This window comes from Micromys minutus, assembly GCF_963924665.1.
Source record: "Micromys minutus genome assembly, chromosome: 12".
NCBI classification, from domain to species: Eukaryota; Metazoa; Chordata; class Mammalia; order Rodentia; family Muridae; genus Micromys; species Micromys minutus.
Window position 1 is genome coordinate 25,614,091 of NC_137981.1, and position 17,188 is coordinate 25,631,278.

A 17,188-nucleotide genomic window follows, 5' to 3' on the forward strand; every position below is an offset into this window, starting at 1 on the left:
AAGCAGGTTTCATATAGCCACGTGTTCTCATTTACACAAAACTCTATAGTCTTCTTCCTTCCCGGTCTACCCTCTGCATATACATGTCTCTGTCTCTGTCTCTGTCTCTCTCTCTCTCTCTCTCTGTATATACACGTATACAGGTAAAGTAGGATAGGTGTCAACAACTTGTTTACTATATTCTTGCATTTTAGCATTGTAACTTTCTACAGACCTTTAAGTGAAGGCTCAAGTTTTATGACCCCACTAAATCTGTTTCTCTACACCCTTGTCTCTGAATTTTAGGCATCTTTCAATCTCAGAATGGCTAACCTCTATAACCCTGATTTCCATAAAGAACTCTCATCTGAAGGAAAGACTTTCTAGCTGTATCCACTGATGAAAGGGTCTACTTCTCTGGTTTGCTTGCTTTCTATTTCTTAAGAGTGATATGCTTGGGCTACAGGTTAGCATACTTTTGCCAATTTACAATACATATTTCTATCCTAAGCTAAGGACAAATTGCTATTGATCTGTTTAGAAATCTCTATGAAGTATTATCTTAGTTTTCAGCAACATTACTTGCTTCAAAACAATGAATATGAATTGGTAAGTCTGAGGCAAGCAGTTTGTAAATCAAAAAGACACACTGAGAAGCACAGACACAACTGTTGACTGATCAATTTGCATTTCCCAAGCTTCACAAGGGGAGCAAAGAGAAAATCTACTAAAATTTAGCCTAGACACGCTAAGGGTAAGACCGATTTCCTACTATGTTCACGAGTTTCCTGCCTTACACAAGATCAAGCTACAGGATGTACAGATTACAAGTAATCCCTGCACTACAGATAAATCCTTAAATCTATTTTGTTTGAAAAAAATTAAATTCTAACAGAGCACGGACACAAGGGAGGGTTGAGATCAGCGTAGTTCTGGACTATGGAGAACCCAGGGGAAGGTTACAGTCTAGATACTGTCCACACACACGCACACACAGAGAAACATTTCCAAGCCTTTTCAAGAATCTGAAGAGGAAGGAATAGTTTTCAATTTCTTCTGTGAGGCTGGTATTACTTTATTACCAAGTCTAGACAAAGAATAATTGTAAAGGGAAAAAATAATATCCAAGTTTAAGTTGATATCATACAAAAACAAATAGCCATACTGGTCTACAAATGTTAAACTTCATTTATTTCCTTTTGTACAGGGACAACACACTGTATTAAATAAATTTGTAACATCCTGCTCATGTGGGTTTGATTATAGAAATTAAGTATGTTAACAAAACAACTCAAAACCAACCAACCCAACCCTCAGATGAATTGTTATCCCTTATAATAGCATCAAAGACTATGTAGTTGTCTCTAATATTAAGAAGTATAAAGCAATGGTTAAAGAAATAAGAGGCCCAATAAGCAAAAAGAAGTCCATGTTCATGGATTAGAAGACTTAATTTGGTAAATATAGAAATCTCCCACAAAATGGCCTCTATATTCAATACAATTCCTATCAAAATCTTACTTTTCCTCCTCTACCACACTCCACCCATACCTGACCCTAAACTCACAGCATTAACAAGGTAAGAATCCAGGATGATGAACTTGTAGAAAGGGAAGTGAGAAGATAACAGATAAGCTTTCAGTTTGCCCTCTACAAGCAAAGGGGCCAAATTGCTCATACTTAATGTCTACCTCCTTCAGAGTTCCAATGGGAAACTTTTGGAACGGTTGGTCACAACTATGCTGGAAAAAACATATGAAAATATGGCGACAGGGCTGGAGAGATGGCTCAGTTGTTAAGAGCACTGACTGCTCTTTTAGAGGTTCCAAGTTCAATTCCCAGCAGCCACATGGTAGCTCACAACCATCTGTAATGGGATCTGATGCCCTCTTCTGGTGTGTCTTAAGACAACTACTATATACTCATATACATTAAATAAATAAATAAATAAATAAATAAATAAATAAATAAATCTTTAAAACTATGGCGAAAATATGACTGAATGAAATCTAAAAATCTCAAGGATGTTAAAATATAATTAAGATTTTAGGCTAAGAGCAAACATGTAATTTAAATAATCACAAAGGCATCACCCGGGTGGAATGTGAATTTGCTATCTTGAAATCACAAAGTATCCCTGTAGGCATGAGTGAGGTGCTCATTAACTTCTGTTGGCAAAATGTTCCTGTGCAATGAGGCGCAAGTAAAATCCACAGTGGTGTTCATATGAACCAAGTCAAGAACCCTAACGACCTAGACAAAAATCTTGTAACATTCTAGCTTTTCCTATATTTACTCCTGTATTAATTTATTTCATATCTTATTTCCTAATCAGAGCAGATTTCAATATACAGCTTAATTAATTAAGGAACTTGTCACTTGTGGAAGAAACATGGAGGGAAAACACAAGGCAGGAAAGCAGAGTTAAGAGTATGGTGTGCCCAATGCCATTTTAGCCAGTTTCTCTTTAACGCTCTACTGAGTAACCTTAAGTTAACCTTAATACACAAGTCTGTAGACCAAGAAATATAAGACAAACTACTTAGGAATCAAAGAGTAAAAAACATGACACATCACAAAGAAAAGTCATGTCTCACAAAGAACACACCAACACAAGTACAAGGCAATAAGAGTATCAAGCAGATGGAACATCCTTAGAAAGGGAGCGTGTTGGCAAAAGCACCCGTAGCTGACTGGGCACTCCTCAGTGACACTGACGGAGAGTGGAGTAGCAAGGACATCACATCAGCCTCACCGTCACCTCCAATGACGTGAGGAACAGCTAATGCACATAATAACCACTAGCTTCAAATGATGCCAGATCTTTTCACATGATAAAAATACTGTTATAAATGCAGTATTTAGCAGTCATGCCCAGTTTCATGCTTCAGAAAAGGAAAGATCTCTCCTTAGTGTCCTTGTTCCACACCTCAGTGGGAACCTGAACTTGTTAAAACAGGCCAAGATGTCTAAAAAGAAACTGGTTTCTAGAAGGGAAAGGACAACTATATTCAGTTAGAAAAGCAGGAGTCTAATCAAGACCATTACTTTCTAGGTGTTTCACTTTATGCAGAAGCACAGGGCAATACGTACCAATAAAACCCTTCTTTGCCAGCTCCATGGTGAACCTCCGTGTAATCTTTTCTAATTCATTATCCTACAGATAAAAACAAACAAAAAAACACAAAGAAACACATTTGTGATATAGAGACCAAATTGAAAGAGGATTTTTATCAAGTTTTCTATGAAGAGAACAACCTCTAGAGCAGGTACTTCTATTTACTTTCCGAGCCATGGCTTTACTATGTAGCAGTCCAGGCAGATCTTGAACTCACTAAGTGTCTCAGACTGGTAAAGAAAACTAGTGCTCAATAATTCTAATACTAAAAAATGATTTTTTTTGAGTCAGTGTTTCTTTTTGTAGTTCCAACTGTCCTGGAACTCAGAGATCCACCTGCCCTTACTTTCCAAGTCCTGGGATTAAAGCCATGCACCATCACTGCCTGGTAAAAAATGATTTTAAAAGGCCTGCTTGGACTACAGAGAATTCAAGGCAACATTGTTAAATCCTGTCTCAGAATAAAAAGAAAAGAGAGGGATGGGGAGACAGAGCTCAGCAGGAGAGCATCTCCTAGCATGTGAAGACTAGAGTCATGGTTCAGTGAAGGCATGACTGAGAGTCTTACTGTGGAACTCAGGTGGCCTTGAACTTGCTATATAGTCTAGACTGGCTGTAACTCAGAGATCTATCTACACCTGCCAGGTGTGGTGTCTGTAGCTCCATCACTGGGAACACTGAGGCAGAAGAATGTAGAGTCAAGTAAGTACCAGGTCAGCCAGGGCTTCAAAGTAATAACACCCCCAAATCCCTCTTCTTTTCAGTTTCTGTTACTCTCTCTCATACACTCACACAAACAGTTATAATGCTATAGACATAGACTAATGTGTTTGAATGCTTGGCACACAGAAAGTAGCACTACTACAAGGTGTGGCCTTGTTGGAGAAAGTGTGTCACCATGGAGGTGGGTTTTAAGGTCCTAGATGCTCAATATGGGCCTAATGTGTCAGTTTCCTTTTGCTGCCTGGGAACCAAGATGTAGAACTCTCAGCTTCCTCTGCAGCACATGTCTGCCTGTACACTGCCATGCTTCCCACCATGATGACAATGAACTAAACCTCTGAAACCATAAACTAGCCCCAATTAAATGTCCTCCTTTATAAAAGTTGCTGGGATCATGGTGTCTCTTAACAGCAATAAAATCCTAAGACAGACTCCATGAGTTATGCCTATACTTTCATTTAAATGTTAACTTTTAATATGGGTGTGATGGCTTATGCCTGTAATACCAGGTCTCAGGAGGACTGTAGAGAATGGGGGTCAATCTGGGCTATATAGTGAATCCCTGTCTCAAAAAAACAAAACAAACAAACAAACAAACAAACCCACTCCAACAAAATCACATGCAAAAAGTGAGGCAGAGTTGGGGTCTAACACAGATATTTAATATAGGCACGAGGGTTAAGAGAATGGCAGTCAAAAAAGACAAAACCTTTGTGAAGGTGTGGGCTTCTTGAAAAGGTTACAGAGACAAGACACGCAAGTATGGGTGATAATGTGTTTAAGGAGTCATCAAATGGCGAACTTCAGAGAAAAATAAAACCACACAGTTAACTAATGTGGAACTAACAGAATAAACATGATTTTTACTAGATAAGTTATTTGTTGCTAGAATAAAACCTTGATATTAAAATTACAGATCAAATTCAGATTTTCCAAGACAGGGCTTCTCTGGTAGCCCTGACTGTACTAGAACTTACTATGTAGATCAGGCTATACTTGAACTCAGATCTACCTGCCTCTGCCACTCAAGTGCTGGGATTAAAGGTGTATGCTACCATGCCAGGCTTAAAACTTCAGATCAAAATTTCTGAAAAATGGATATAAATGTTTATCAACATGAGAAGTATTAATTACTTGTTAAGCAAGTAAGAAAGACATCAACAGCAAACAAGTATGGCAAAATACATTAGGTAATTTACAACGGATTCAATCATTATTTGTTTTCCAACTCCTCCAGGAAAGCAATGGAAACCATTAATCACACTGGCATGAGGAACATGTGGGTAGGCCCTATGTGGACAATACCAGTTGGATACTTACTGTATAGTTTTTGGGGTTGATCTTAACACCTGCTTTAGCACCTCCAAATGGCACATCTGAAAGAGAAAATGGAAAGATGTTGTTCCATATAAAGCTTAAAAAAATATAAAAACAAAGTATTGCGAATACAGGGAGAACAATCAAATATTTGCTTCTGAACTATTCTTGCATTTCAGATTTTTTTTTTTTACTTACCTATACACAATTATCTTGAGAATGGGATCCAACCCTAGACAAGATTTTTATGTTTCATATACACATAGTCTACAGGTAATGATGCAGGACATTTTACTGTCGATTACATTTTGATTTTTGTTCATTTGTTTTTTGAGACAGGGTTTTTCTATGTAGCCCTGGCTGTCCTGGAACTCTTTGTAGACCAAGTTGAACACAAACTCAGAGATCCACCAGCTTCTGCCTCCAGAGTGCTAGAATTAAAGGCGTGTGCTACCACCACACAAGATGATACCTACGTTTTGACAATAGCTCACCCTATAAGATCAGGTATGGCGCTTTCTACTTGGAGTACTAGTGTGGTGCTCACATAGTTACAAATTCTCAATCATTTCAAGACAGGGTCTCTCTGTGTAGTCCTGGCTGTCCTGGAACTCACAGATCCATCTGTCTATACCTGAGTGTTAGGATTAAAGCTGTGACCTACCACTGTCCAGCTGCATGACTTTTAATTCTGGAAAATTTCCAAACTAAAGCCAATGCTGCCTGTCTAGGATGAAAAATGCTCTGGGTTCAACTCACAGCATCACAAGAAAACAGATGTTAAACTTAAAATGAAATCTTACTGAACAGGTATTATAATGCCAGGCAGGTGTTAATTACATTTAATCAGTATTCTACTACTTCTAAGAGAATACCGAATTTACTTTCCTTTTCTTGCTTCTTTGTCTTATAGACCATGAATAAACATTTAAAACAAGGATCTATGCTTAAAGAAAATTCAGTTAGCTTTTATAATAATTTCACTGTTTTAAGTGTGGAAATGATAACAAAGGTCTTATTCAATTGCCATGTTCTCCTTGGTAATATATACATCCCATTACACACTGATATGTGTTTTAATCTACATTGTTGTACAATTGCAATGCAAACACACAAATACGAAGGGAAACTAGTCTATACTTCCCATAGCCCCTAGAGAGATCCTAAGCAACAAAATCCTTGGGTTACAATGGTAATGGAGAAGACTATGAAAGAAAGTTAAAAAAAAAAAAGCCAGGTTTGGCGACATACACCTTTAATTTCAGTGTTTGGGTGGCAGAGGCAAGAAGATCTCTTAGTTCAATGCCAGCGTGGTCTACAAAGAGTTTCAGGCCAGCCAGGGATATAGAGTTGAGACACTATCAATAAACAAACAACATCCTTTCAAAAAACAAAAGCAGGTCTGTTAAATATTTTTATAGCATACTAAAAGTAACCATGTGGCTCAGCAGGTAACAGTCTTAGAAGTTTGACAACCTAAGTTTGATTCTAGGAACATAAGAAAAGGAAGTAGGAGAGAACACCTCTACAATGTTGCCTCTGACTTCCCTGTATATACACATTTCCCCAGAGTGTTAGGTTTCTCGGAGAGAGCCACTCACCAACCACTGCGCACTTGTATGTCATCAAGGAAGCCAGGGCTTTCACCTCATCCACACTCACATCAGTGCTGTAACGGATACCTGGGAGATTCATTCCAAAAAGGAGGGAAGACAGAATTACATTTACAACTTCTGGTAAGTTAATAAAATAGCTATAAATTGAAACATCATACCTCTCATATTTTACAGACAAGCTATTTCCATAAACAACTGAAATACCATTAAAAAAATAAGTTTTTGGGACAGGGTGTCTGTGTAGTCCTGGCTGTCTTAGAACTTGCTCTGTACACCAGGTTGGCCCTGAACTCAGATCCACCTGCTTCTGCCTCTGTGCTGAGCTATAATTCTTGAAGCATCTTATGTATAAGAACACCATAAAAGGTAAAAAGGAAAAGCTGCTAATTAGACACTCAAAAGGAGTTACAGAATGGGCACCAAATTAATTAATTTATTCTGATAGCCAAGAGTTGTCATGAAGACTAGTTTCTGCTTAGAGAGATTTAAAGACAACTAGTATTCAAAAGGCTCTCAGTTTAACATCCAGCATTGCGAAAATAAATAAATGCATGCCAGTGAGAAGCCTTAACAGGTAACAATATTTGCCCCTAAGCATAATTACTTACCTTCAATGCCTGGGACATGTGTAGATATCATCAGATATACATGTGCTGTCGTACCCAAGATACATACAATCCATCAATACCAAATCAAATAAACAATGATTGCTTCTCTTCCACATATCACTTAAAAACTATTAATGTTCTCTTATAGCCAGAAATGTAGAGTATAATAATACAAACTTCCACTGAGGATGTACAAACTCAACCATAAAAAATATTAGTGAGGCAGTTGGTGGTGGTACACACCTTTTCCAGTATGCAGGAAGCAGAGACAGGAGGATCTTTGAGTTCAAGGGTAGCCTGGGATACACAGTGAAACTGTTTCAAAAACAAAACAAAGCAAAACACATGTTTCCAATAGATGAACTTTTTTTGTTTGTAGAGAAAAATTTCCCCAGCCACACCCATGTGGAATTATTAGTCACACCACAGGCATTTTTCTGCAGAGTATGAACTAATGAGAAATTGCTATTGGAGTGAGAAATGGGAAAGTTGTCAGGAAAGTGTATGTTTGGCAGAGTAAGCCCTAGAGCAGATAAAATTAGGGCAAGAAGGGAGCAGAAGGTAATGAAGGTTATGTTACCTGGGGTCATGAAAGTTTTCTTTGCAAACTTTCTAAGTGATCAGTAGTACACAGTGCTTTTACTCCCACTGGACTACGGGGCACAGGACACACAGTAAACACCAGTAAGACAAAAAGATTCCCCGTACTCCAGGAAAGCTAGTTGTCTTCTTTCTCGGATCCAACCAGAGCCAGGCACTAACTTTGGAAATCCTTCATCACACCTGAATAGACATTTAAGATACTTATGGGAGAACAGGACTACAAAAATAAAGATATACTGTGTACACTGAGAAATTAGCACAACCGGAGTATATGAACAAACTATAATTCTAGAAACAGAGGAGGGGATATTACGACTTTTTTAATTTATCCTAAAGGATCAGAGGCCTATTAGCATTAAGGTGTTAGCATTACTGTTTGGTTTGGGGCAGCAATGTTAGAGTGGATATATAGGATTTTAACCTGAAAGCAGGAGCCCCATGGCCACCTGACCTAGAATGGCCAATGGATCAATTACAGAACTGTGGACTACTGACTAGATGTCATCAGGAGGGGCCTAAATTAGGACCATGTTCTGCCCTGCTGACAAAATAACCTATGCTCTAGTCTAGCAGAGAGAAATACAAATACTACTTAATGATAATGTTCATTATTTATCAATTAGGGAAAAACTGGAAGGGCAGAACCTTAACCAAAGCTCCTCTCACTGTGATAAACATATTACTACCATAAAGAATTTAGCAGGAAAGGGTTTATTTTAGATTACACTTCCACATTGCTGTTTATCAAAGGAAATAAGGGCAGGAACTCAAACAGGGAAGAAATCTGGGGGTAGGAGCTGATGTAGAGGCCATGGAGAAGTGCTGCTTACTGGCTTACTCAGACTGTTTTCTTATAACACCCAGGACTACCAGCCCAGGAGTGGCACTGCCCACAGTGAGCTGGGCCCTCCAACATCAATTGCTAATCAAGAAAATGCACTGCAGGCTAACCAGGTGGAAGCATTTTGTCAACTGAGATTCCCTTTTCCAAAATTACTCTAGTTCATGACAAGTTAACCTAAAACTTGCTAGCACAGGAAAAGACAGAATGAAAAGCTAACCACCATAGGAAACTCTGAAATTAGACAGTTTATTCTTAAAAAGTTAACAGTAACTTTGACTTTCACATTTAATCTAATGAAATGCAAGAGATATATGCAAACTACAAACGGTACAGACATTGTTCTAGTCTTTACTATTAAATTAAAAAAATCATTTCATGTGTTTGGGTGTTTTGCCTGTATGTATGTCTGTGGGTCATGTATATACCTAGTGTCTGCAGAGAGCAGAAAAGGGTGTCAGATCCAAACTGGAGTTACAGGTGGTTCTGAGCGTCCATGTGAGTGCTGGGAATTGAACCTGGGTCCTCTGCAAGAGCACCAAGTGCTCTCAAACACTGAGCCCTCTTCCAGCCCCTCTAGCTTGCATTTTAATTACCACACGACTCTCAGCATGCTTAGGAATCTACTGACTGGTGAACTCTACTTAGCTCAGGCTGGCCTCAGCTGCCTGTGTGCTGAGATTATAGGCATGCACCGTGATATCTAGCTGTCACCCAACTTTATACTCAGTAGTTTAGCATCAAACCTGTTGGGGATGAAAATGTAACTAAGTCATTGTTAGAGGAATGTAAAAGCACAAATTAGCTGGAGTAGATGGGCAAGTCAACAATACCCAGGAAACTGAGGCAGGAGTCCAAGTCCAATGCAAAGCTGGACTACACAGTAACAACACACCCCCAAGGAACAAAAACCAGGGCCAGAAACCAGAAAGAGATTTAGCAGGTAAAGGTGTTTGTAGACAAAAGTGCCATCCCTGAGATCCACATGGTTGGAAGGAAGGACCGGATTCTTCCGAGTTGTCCTGACTCCCATGCACATGCTCCAACCCCACATAATAAGTAAATGTAAAACAAACAAGTCTCACAAAAATGAAAACAAAACCAAAGAAAACCAATTTTTTTACCCCTTCAAAAAAACGAGCTGGGATTGCCATGGTGATAGAGAAAAACAAACGACCAGCTCATTACTTATTAGGGGGAAAAAGACTAAGTGAAAACCACAACTGACAGCTTGACATCTTCCTCTGGTTTCTAGCGGAATCAAACTCAAGCACATGCTCATTTCACTCCTCAGCTACCATCCCTTTGTACGATAAATCAGTAACTTAACATTTATGGAAACACACATGTTTTTTAACGATTACGTGAACTGGGATCTACTTAATGGGGCATGGCTTATCTACCTGCAATCAAATCCCAGTAGTATTCTAAGCTGTCTACTTAGTAAACAGGAGTCCTGGGCTGTGACTGTTGCTCAGGGTAGAGCTCATGCAGGGCCCTGGGCTTCTTCACTAGCATAGAAAGCAAAGAAAGAAAAGGAGGGAGGGAGAAGGGAAAAGAGGAAGAAAACCAATTAACTTCCTCTGTGGTGCTAAGGAACTGCTCTGTCTAAAAAGGCAGGACACATAGGTTTTAAGAACTGCTAACCCACTTGGAAGAGACAAACTTAAGCTTCTTGGGAAACAAAGTTTAGCTTCTTCATTAAAAATTTAAATTATGTCTTACACATGACTTTTCTTTTTAAAAATCAGAACTTAAGCCACTTGATTAGCACTTGTGACTAGCTTTCTCTTTTGGGAGTGGGCATTCTCAGTCACTTAAATCTGTATCCCGGGAATCAACTTAAATCTTTCCAGATAGTAATTATGCATTATAACTACCAACAATATAGCTGTCTTTTATTAAATCTTGTGCATACAGTTTGCCTTATATCCCAACAGATGAGAGGTTATACACTTAAAAAAAGAGGATCTTGTTAATTTTTAAATAAAAATTGCTTTTCTTTTTCATATTCTTTTCTTCTGATAGTCACATTTTCATCCCCAGTAGGTTTGATGCTAAACTGTTGAGTATAAAGTTGGGTGGCAGCTAGGTATGGCTGTGTAGGAATGTAATCCCGGCACAAGGGCAACCTAGGCCAGCCTGGGCTACACAGTTTAAAAAACAAAAAGATACTCCAGACATCCACAAGAAGTTGTGCAAGCAACACTTAACAAGACAGAAGGCAACAGTAACTATCCTAACTTGTTATGAAAGGTTCAGAGAACTGAAGCTGTCTAATTTCAGTGGGTCTTAAAAATAGGGCAGAATTACTGTTGAGGAAAGGGAGGCAACTGACCAGGAAAACAACAGGGGACTGTGTAAGAGGTCAGAGGACAATCTGAATCTAGTTCCCTCCTGTGTGGACCCAGGGATGGAAAGAAATCAGGTCATCAGGCTTGGCAGCAAACACATTTACATAACCAACCCGATGGATTCTGGAAACCCTATTCTCTCTGCTGGGGTGTCTAGTGGATGATCTAAAGTATTCACAATAATCCATCAAATACTATGCATCTTCTGCCCATATCTGTATAAACTATTACTTTTCAAATAAAAAAGCACTGTGTGCTGAGAACTGAACCTGGGCCCTTTGAAGGAACAGGTACCCTTAATGGTGGAGGCATCTCCTGAGCCTTTATTTTTATTCTTTAATTTTTTGACACTATGGCTCTGCAGCCTTGGCCTTCCTCCTGCCTCAGTCTCCTAATTGGGGGGATTGTAGGTATGAGCCATCACACTTGGCAACGAAAGCACTTTATGGCTGTTCTCTGGCATATCTAAGTTGCCAGCACCATTGTAAAACATAAGAAAGATGGACATGTTAAGACAAAGGTCTGGCCATGCAGAGGTAGGGTATCCCAAGAGTTTATGCCACTTCCCAGAATGGTGTGCCAGTTGAGATCATTAATGGCTGACTCCTGGAATCTTCTATTTGGACTGTGGCTGAATGGCTCTCAGGTGGCGGCTACTGTTGCCCTGCTGCCCCTAGTAGTGTTAGTTTTTAATTCCACTCTCTCAGACCGAAAACTTTGATACCTTTGATTCTTCCCACCTTCATCCCATACCTTTGAAGAATACCAGCGTTTCTTCAAAATTACTTTAGTTTACCTCATTTCCTTTCCACACCTATCACCTCCATTCTTAGTTCTGATGCTATTCTCTGTAACCCATTTATCATCCATCACCCACTCAACAAAGCTAAAACAGGAAACCTCTCTGTCCATCACGTTTTAGTTCTCTGCCCAGAGTGGGCATTTCCTAATTCACATCTAACACTGACCATTGAAAACATAGACCTCATAGATTAAAGAGTAGCTTAATAATCTCACAACCCCTTTTCAGAATTAGTTATAAGGACTGGGTTTGACTTGGCTATAAAACAGGGGTTTCTACAGGTCCCTCCTCAGGTTCAGTAATATGCTATTATGACTTATAGAACTCAAATACCTTACATATATCTAAGGATACAACAAGGGAGTTTCCTTCCCCAAGGAGCCAGAGGCTCACTATCTTCCAGGAACAAAGATGAGGTTACCATCTTGCTAGCTCTCTGAACCTCTCATTATCATATCACCTTTTTGTCATTTTTTTTTTTTTGAGGACACAGGATTACCGTGTAGCCCTGGCTGGCCTGAAAATCTCTAAAGAACAGCCAAGTCTTAAACTAAGTTCTTTCTGCTTCTGTCTTTAACATCTGCAAAATTCGTGGATAAAAACCGATTTTCTCAGAATTTAAATGATTACAGTGGAAAAGCTTATCTTTTCAGTTCTTTTATGGGAACATAAATCATTACCCATTTTTCTGGGGTTATGTGCACTGGTGCTTAGTTTCCGGCTGTGACAGTACTCTGAGACCTGTAACTAGTTAAGTGGATACCAATGCTGAAAGAACAGAAGGAAATCTGTAGCGTACACTGCCTCAGGTTTCAGAGCTCTTCGTTTGTTTGCACATAAGGACTGGGGATACTTGGCTTTTATGAAATGACATGTCTGTATAAAGGCAAACAATTCTGCATTTAACTAAAAAGTATTACAAATACAGCTGAGTGCTAAAGACTGTATGAATTATACAGCTTATAAAACAGGTTAAGTTTTGTATTTTATTTTGTAGCAGCAAGACAGTCACAGCCATGCTTTTACGATTTCAAAGCATTAGGTTACACAAGAGACCCACCTACCATTCACCATGTAGATTTAAGTAATAATCTGAGGAAGTTCTAACATAGGAGAAAGAACCGTTAATGGGAAAACTTTGACTTAATATAGCATGAAGACACTAAGGGGCAAGATGGAAGACAAAGAAAGTGGCTTGTATAGTCAGTTGATTGCTAAATCCTTCTCCTAAACTGTTTAAACATTTCAGGTGTCTAAAGGTTTTTGCCTGCCTGTATAAATGTGCACATGATGCCCGAGGACATTAGCGTAGCATCAGATCCACGGGAACTGGATTTGTGGATGGTCACCACTGAGTGGTCTCTCTAGCCCCTAAACCGATATAACTGTTAATGATACAATCTGTTGAGAAAGTTGTTCTCTTCAGAACAGATGCTTCAGGAGAGATGCAATGGAGTGGTGAGGGAAGGCAAGCACCTCAAAGACAGATTTACCCTGGCAAACAGCTGGATGACATATGATGTACCCAGAACATCCTCATGTCTAGCAGGAACAATCTCTCCTATGTTTTAAAACATATCAGAACCCTTTAACAAGTCATGTAAAATCAGTTATTACAATATCCATCTTTGCTACAAAAGTATATATATATATATTTTTTTTGAGACACATTCTATCTATGCAGTCCAGGCTGGCACTGAATTTCAGGTCTTGCTTTACCTCCTTAGTGCTGGGGATACGTGCATATTGCCATACCTAACTACTGACAGAATCCAGGCCTTGACTATGCTAGGCAAGTACTCCAATTATTAGTTAAGTCTCTGGTCCTCTGTAAATCCTTACCAGAGGCAAATCTAGTACCCTCAGTTAAATATGACTTGGAAAAAAAAAATCACAAAACCAAGTTTTATTATATATTTACTTGAACTGAATTACTCACTGCCCCCCCCATCTTTACTTTAAACTATCTCTTTTCATTGTAGATTAGACTAATGCTTCAGTATAGGGTTTGTTTCTGTTTTTTGAGATAGGGTCTTACTTAGTAGCTTAGGCAATTCACAATCCTTCTGGCTCAGAGCTAGGACTGCAGCAAGTCACCAGGCTTGGTTCAACCTTGAGGACTTTATTTTAGGAAACTCAGGTATAAGGTTGCTATGGAGGAAAGATTAGATACAGAAGGCTGAAGGCTGGGAAAAGGATGTCAGGGAACAGATGAGGTCTCTCTTAATAAACACTGGGAGATCCAATGAGGCATGAAGCTCAAAAACAAAATTCCCAAAACACCATGAGAGAGAAGACAGTTTACTTTGGCATGGGGGTGTGTAAAGGGGCAATGTGATGTTAAATAAATTTAACGATTTACTTTATAAAGACCAATTTTGTTCATCTTGCTGTATCATGTAGTGCTGTTCCTGCTAACTACAAACCAGTTTCTCTATTTCTGTTCTGTTCACTCTGAGAAAGTGCTATGGTCACTGTGATCTGGTAAGGCTGATGACATTTGTTGCTAAGTTCAATGTTTTGATATTCAAACTTCAGTGACAAGAGCATTTAAAATGACAAACTATGGCAAACTTGGATTGCTTTAATGACTATGGAGCTAGCTGCGACGAGAGAGAAAATAAAAACCCACCAAACCAAGGATGCTGAAGAACTATCCTAAGAGATTGGAAAAATGTTTGCCCTCTGTAAAGATACGGAGGGTTTAGCATTTGCAATACAATGCCTCCTGACATCCCCTGAGTTCCAGGCTTGGGGAATGAAGGAGTGGAAGGAAGGAGGAAGGTGAGGTGTAGGAGAATGACTACTCCTTTTACATAATTTTGGAGCTGCAAGGGAAATCAGAGGTCAGGGTGGTTCCAATGGCTTCTAGCAGAGGGAACTACTGAGAAGGGACAATTAGGCTCTAAAGGGATCCTAGAAGTGGGTGGACTCAATTTGAATTTGGTAAATCATTAAACCTTTAGCCACAACCTTTGTTCCACTACAGGGAACACCATCATAGTCTCAGTTCTTCCAGTGTAGAAACATTTCTAGAATTTTAAGTCAGCTGGTAGCAAAAAGACTACTGGACAGAACAGAGGCAAAGGTCTAGTCCTGCAGTTCTCAGCCTGTGGGTCCTGCCATGACCCCTGCAGGGATTACATATCAAATAATCGGCATATTAGAGATTTACATAATGATTCATAATAGTGGCAAATTACAGTTATGAAGTGGCAATGAGATGAACCTGTTCTATCCAACCTCCTCTGTGCTCACTTGCCAATTCAACCTCCACCAAGGCTCCCACTCACTTGTGTAAGCAACAGAAAAAAGGTAGTTTTTCTTTTGATAGGTCTTTTTTTAAAAAAAGCACCGCTGAAGCTGTATTGTGGAATGTAGTGGGGAGAAAATGAAAAGCGCCTTTTGCTTCCTCAAAAGAGTCTGTAAGCCAATCTACACACATCCAAAAAATTGAAACCACAGGATACCTTGGTGACTACCAAGTTTAACTGACTTAAGGATTCTACCTTTTGCCTAGCCTCACTTCTAGTACTAGCCAGGACAAGAACACACCCCCAGGGCTATTTCATTCTATTGGCTGGCAGGCAGTTCTGTAGTCTACACCCTTTAGATTTAATGTCAGGTCGCCCTGTTTATTAGAGACATTACTCTGCCCGATAGTTTACACTGTTTTTTTTTTTTGAGGGGAGAAAAGGGGCACAACGCAAAATGTCATCAGTGTAAAATTATATTAATTTAGATTAGTAAGGTGCGCTGGTTAATTAAACTTTCAAGATTCCAACTCCAGAAAGAACATCATTTTCTCTGTTCTTGTGTCATCGGCTGCTAGTGTTACGGGCTCACGACCTATGACAGGCACCGAGGCTAAAGGAAAGCTGCAGTGTCCCCAGTGAAGTCAGCATCAACACATGCAGAAGCTCGGGGTGAAGGCTTGCCCAGTAAAAAGGCTGGCATATTACGTGGTAGTTTTAGGGCGGAAAAAAAAAATCAGTATCCTCTAAGGTTGCCACACCCGAGGCGGGGGAGCCCGAAGCGGGACAAGGCCTGCAGAACTGGGCTGGGCCGAGTAGCGGCCCGGGCTACGGGAGTCTCAACCGGAGGGAGAGCGGAAAGGGGACGGAGGGCGCTCACCTCCTTTGCAGGGCGTGCGGTGCTGGCTGTGCTGGGCCCGGTAGCCTTCGATGACCTCCCAGGAGCCGTCGTCGCGCCGGATAGGGAAGGAGAGGCTCAACACATGGTTGCAGGGCTTGATGATCCGCAGGATGCCGCGCACCCGGTTCCGCTTCTGCTCTTCGCTCTCCCGGGTCTTGAGGTCTTCCACCAGCTTGTCCTCCACGATGCTGGCGCCCCGGTCGAAGAAGCCCTCCACCATCTTGAAGAAGTTGGGGTCGTCTTCGCGGTCGGCGGCCGCTTCGCTGTAGTGGCGCCTGGAGACCGGCGTGAGCCCGGGTTGCGGGACAGCGGAGGGCTGTCCCCGGGCCCAGCCCAGCAGTGCGGCTGAGTCTGTAGCCGCAGAGCCCAGGGCGGCGGGCCCGGCGCGGGACAGCAGCAGCGCTTCGCCCAGACGGCGGTACATGGCGGCGGGCTGAGGCGAGAGCGGTGGGAGCAGAGAAGACCGGAGCTCGCAGGCCTGGACTGCGGGAGGAAGGGCTGGGCGCGAGCTGCCCTTTTAAGCCGCAGCTTCCTGCTTGTCTGGCTGTCCCCTCCCCTGCGCCGCTGGTCGCCCCACCGGGAGGACGGACTTCGGCGGCCGCGCGCCGCCCAGGGCGCAGGGCCTTGCCTCCGCCGCGGCCTCGCCCGGCCTCCAAGGCGGCGGCGCGTGCGGATGCGGCGTCCGGGGCGCGCACTCGCGGATGGGCTTGGTGCGCATGCTCGCGGGGGCGGGGCTAGCGTGGGCGCGCGCGAGGCCCGGGCTCCTGCGAGCGGTCGGCCGTGTCCGCGTCCGCGTTCCGGAAGGTCGGTTCCCCCAGTGCGCGCGCCGCGCGGAGGCCTAGTTGGTGGAAGCGGACTTCAGGGAAGCCTGGCGGGCTGGCCATCAGCCCGGGCCGCGTGAGTCACCAGGCCCCTCCTTTCCGCCCTGGGCCGGAACGGTGTGCGGACCCGCTGCGCCGCCGGCCAGAAAGAGGTGCGGAGGGTGTCCAGATTTATCCCGAATCGGCCTGTTGAGGAACGGGAAAGTAAGAAGCTTCAGGACTGGAGGGAGTCCCTGATCCCACTGGCCTTT

The 17,188-nt window shown here is 41.6% G+C and overlaps 1 protein-coding gene across 1 annotated transcript in view; it reads right to left on the bottom strand.

Annotated features, from left to right (window-relative positions):
* The window catches only part of GLUD1 (glutamate dehydrogenase 1), a 30,627-nt gene extending 13,829 nt beyond the window's left edge, over positions 1 to 16,798 (bottom strand). Inside the window, exons 1-4 of the mRNA XM_080925970.1 lie at positions 16,096 to 16,798; positions 6,739 to 6,819; positions 5,141 to 5,196; positions 3,073 to 3,136 (exon numbers count right to left, since the gene is read on the bottom strand). Coding sequence (XP_080782096.1) covers positions 3,073 to 3,136; positions 5,141 to 5,196; positions 6,739 to 6,819; positions 16,096 to 16,540 — 646 coding nt within the window. The 5' untranslated portion in view covers positions 16,541 to 16,798. The remainder of the gene's footprint in view (positions 1 to 3,072; positions 3,137 to 5,140; positions 5,197 to 6,738; positions 6,820 to 16,095) is intronic.
* Positions 16,799 to 17,188: the final 390 nt, after the last annotated feature.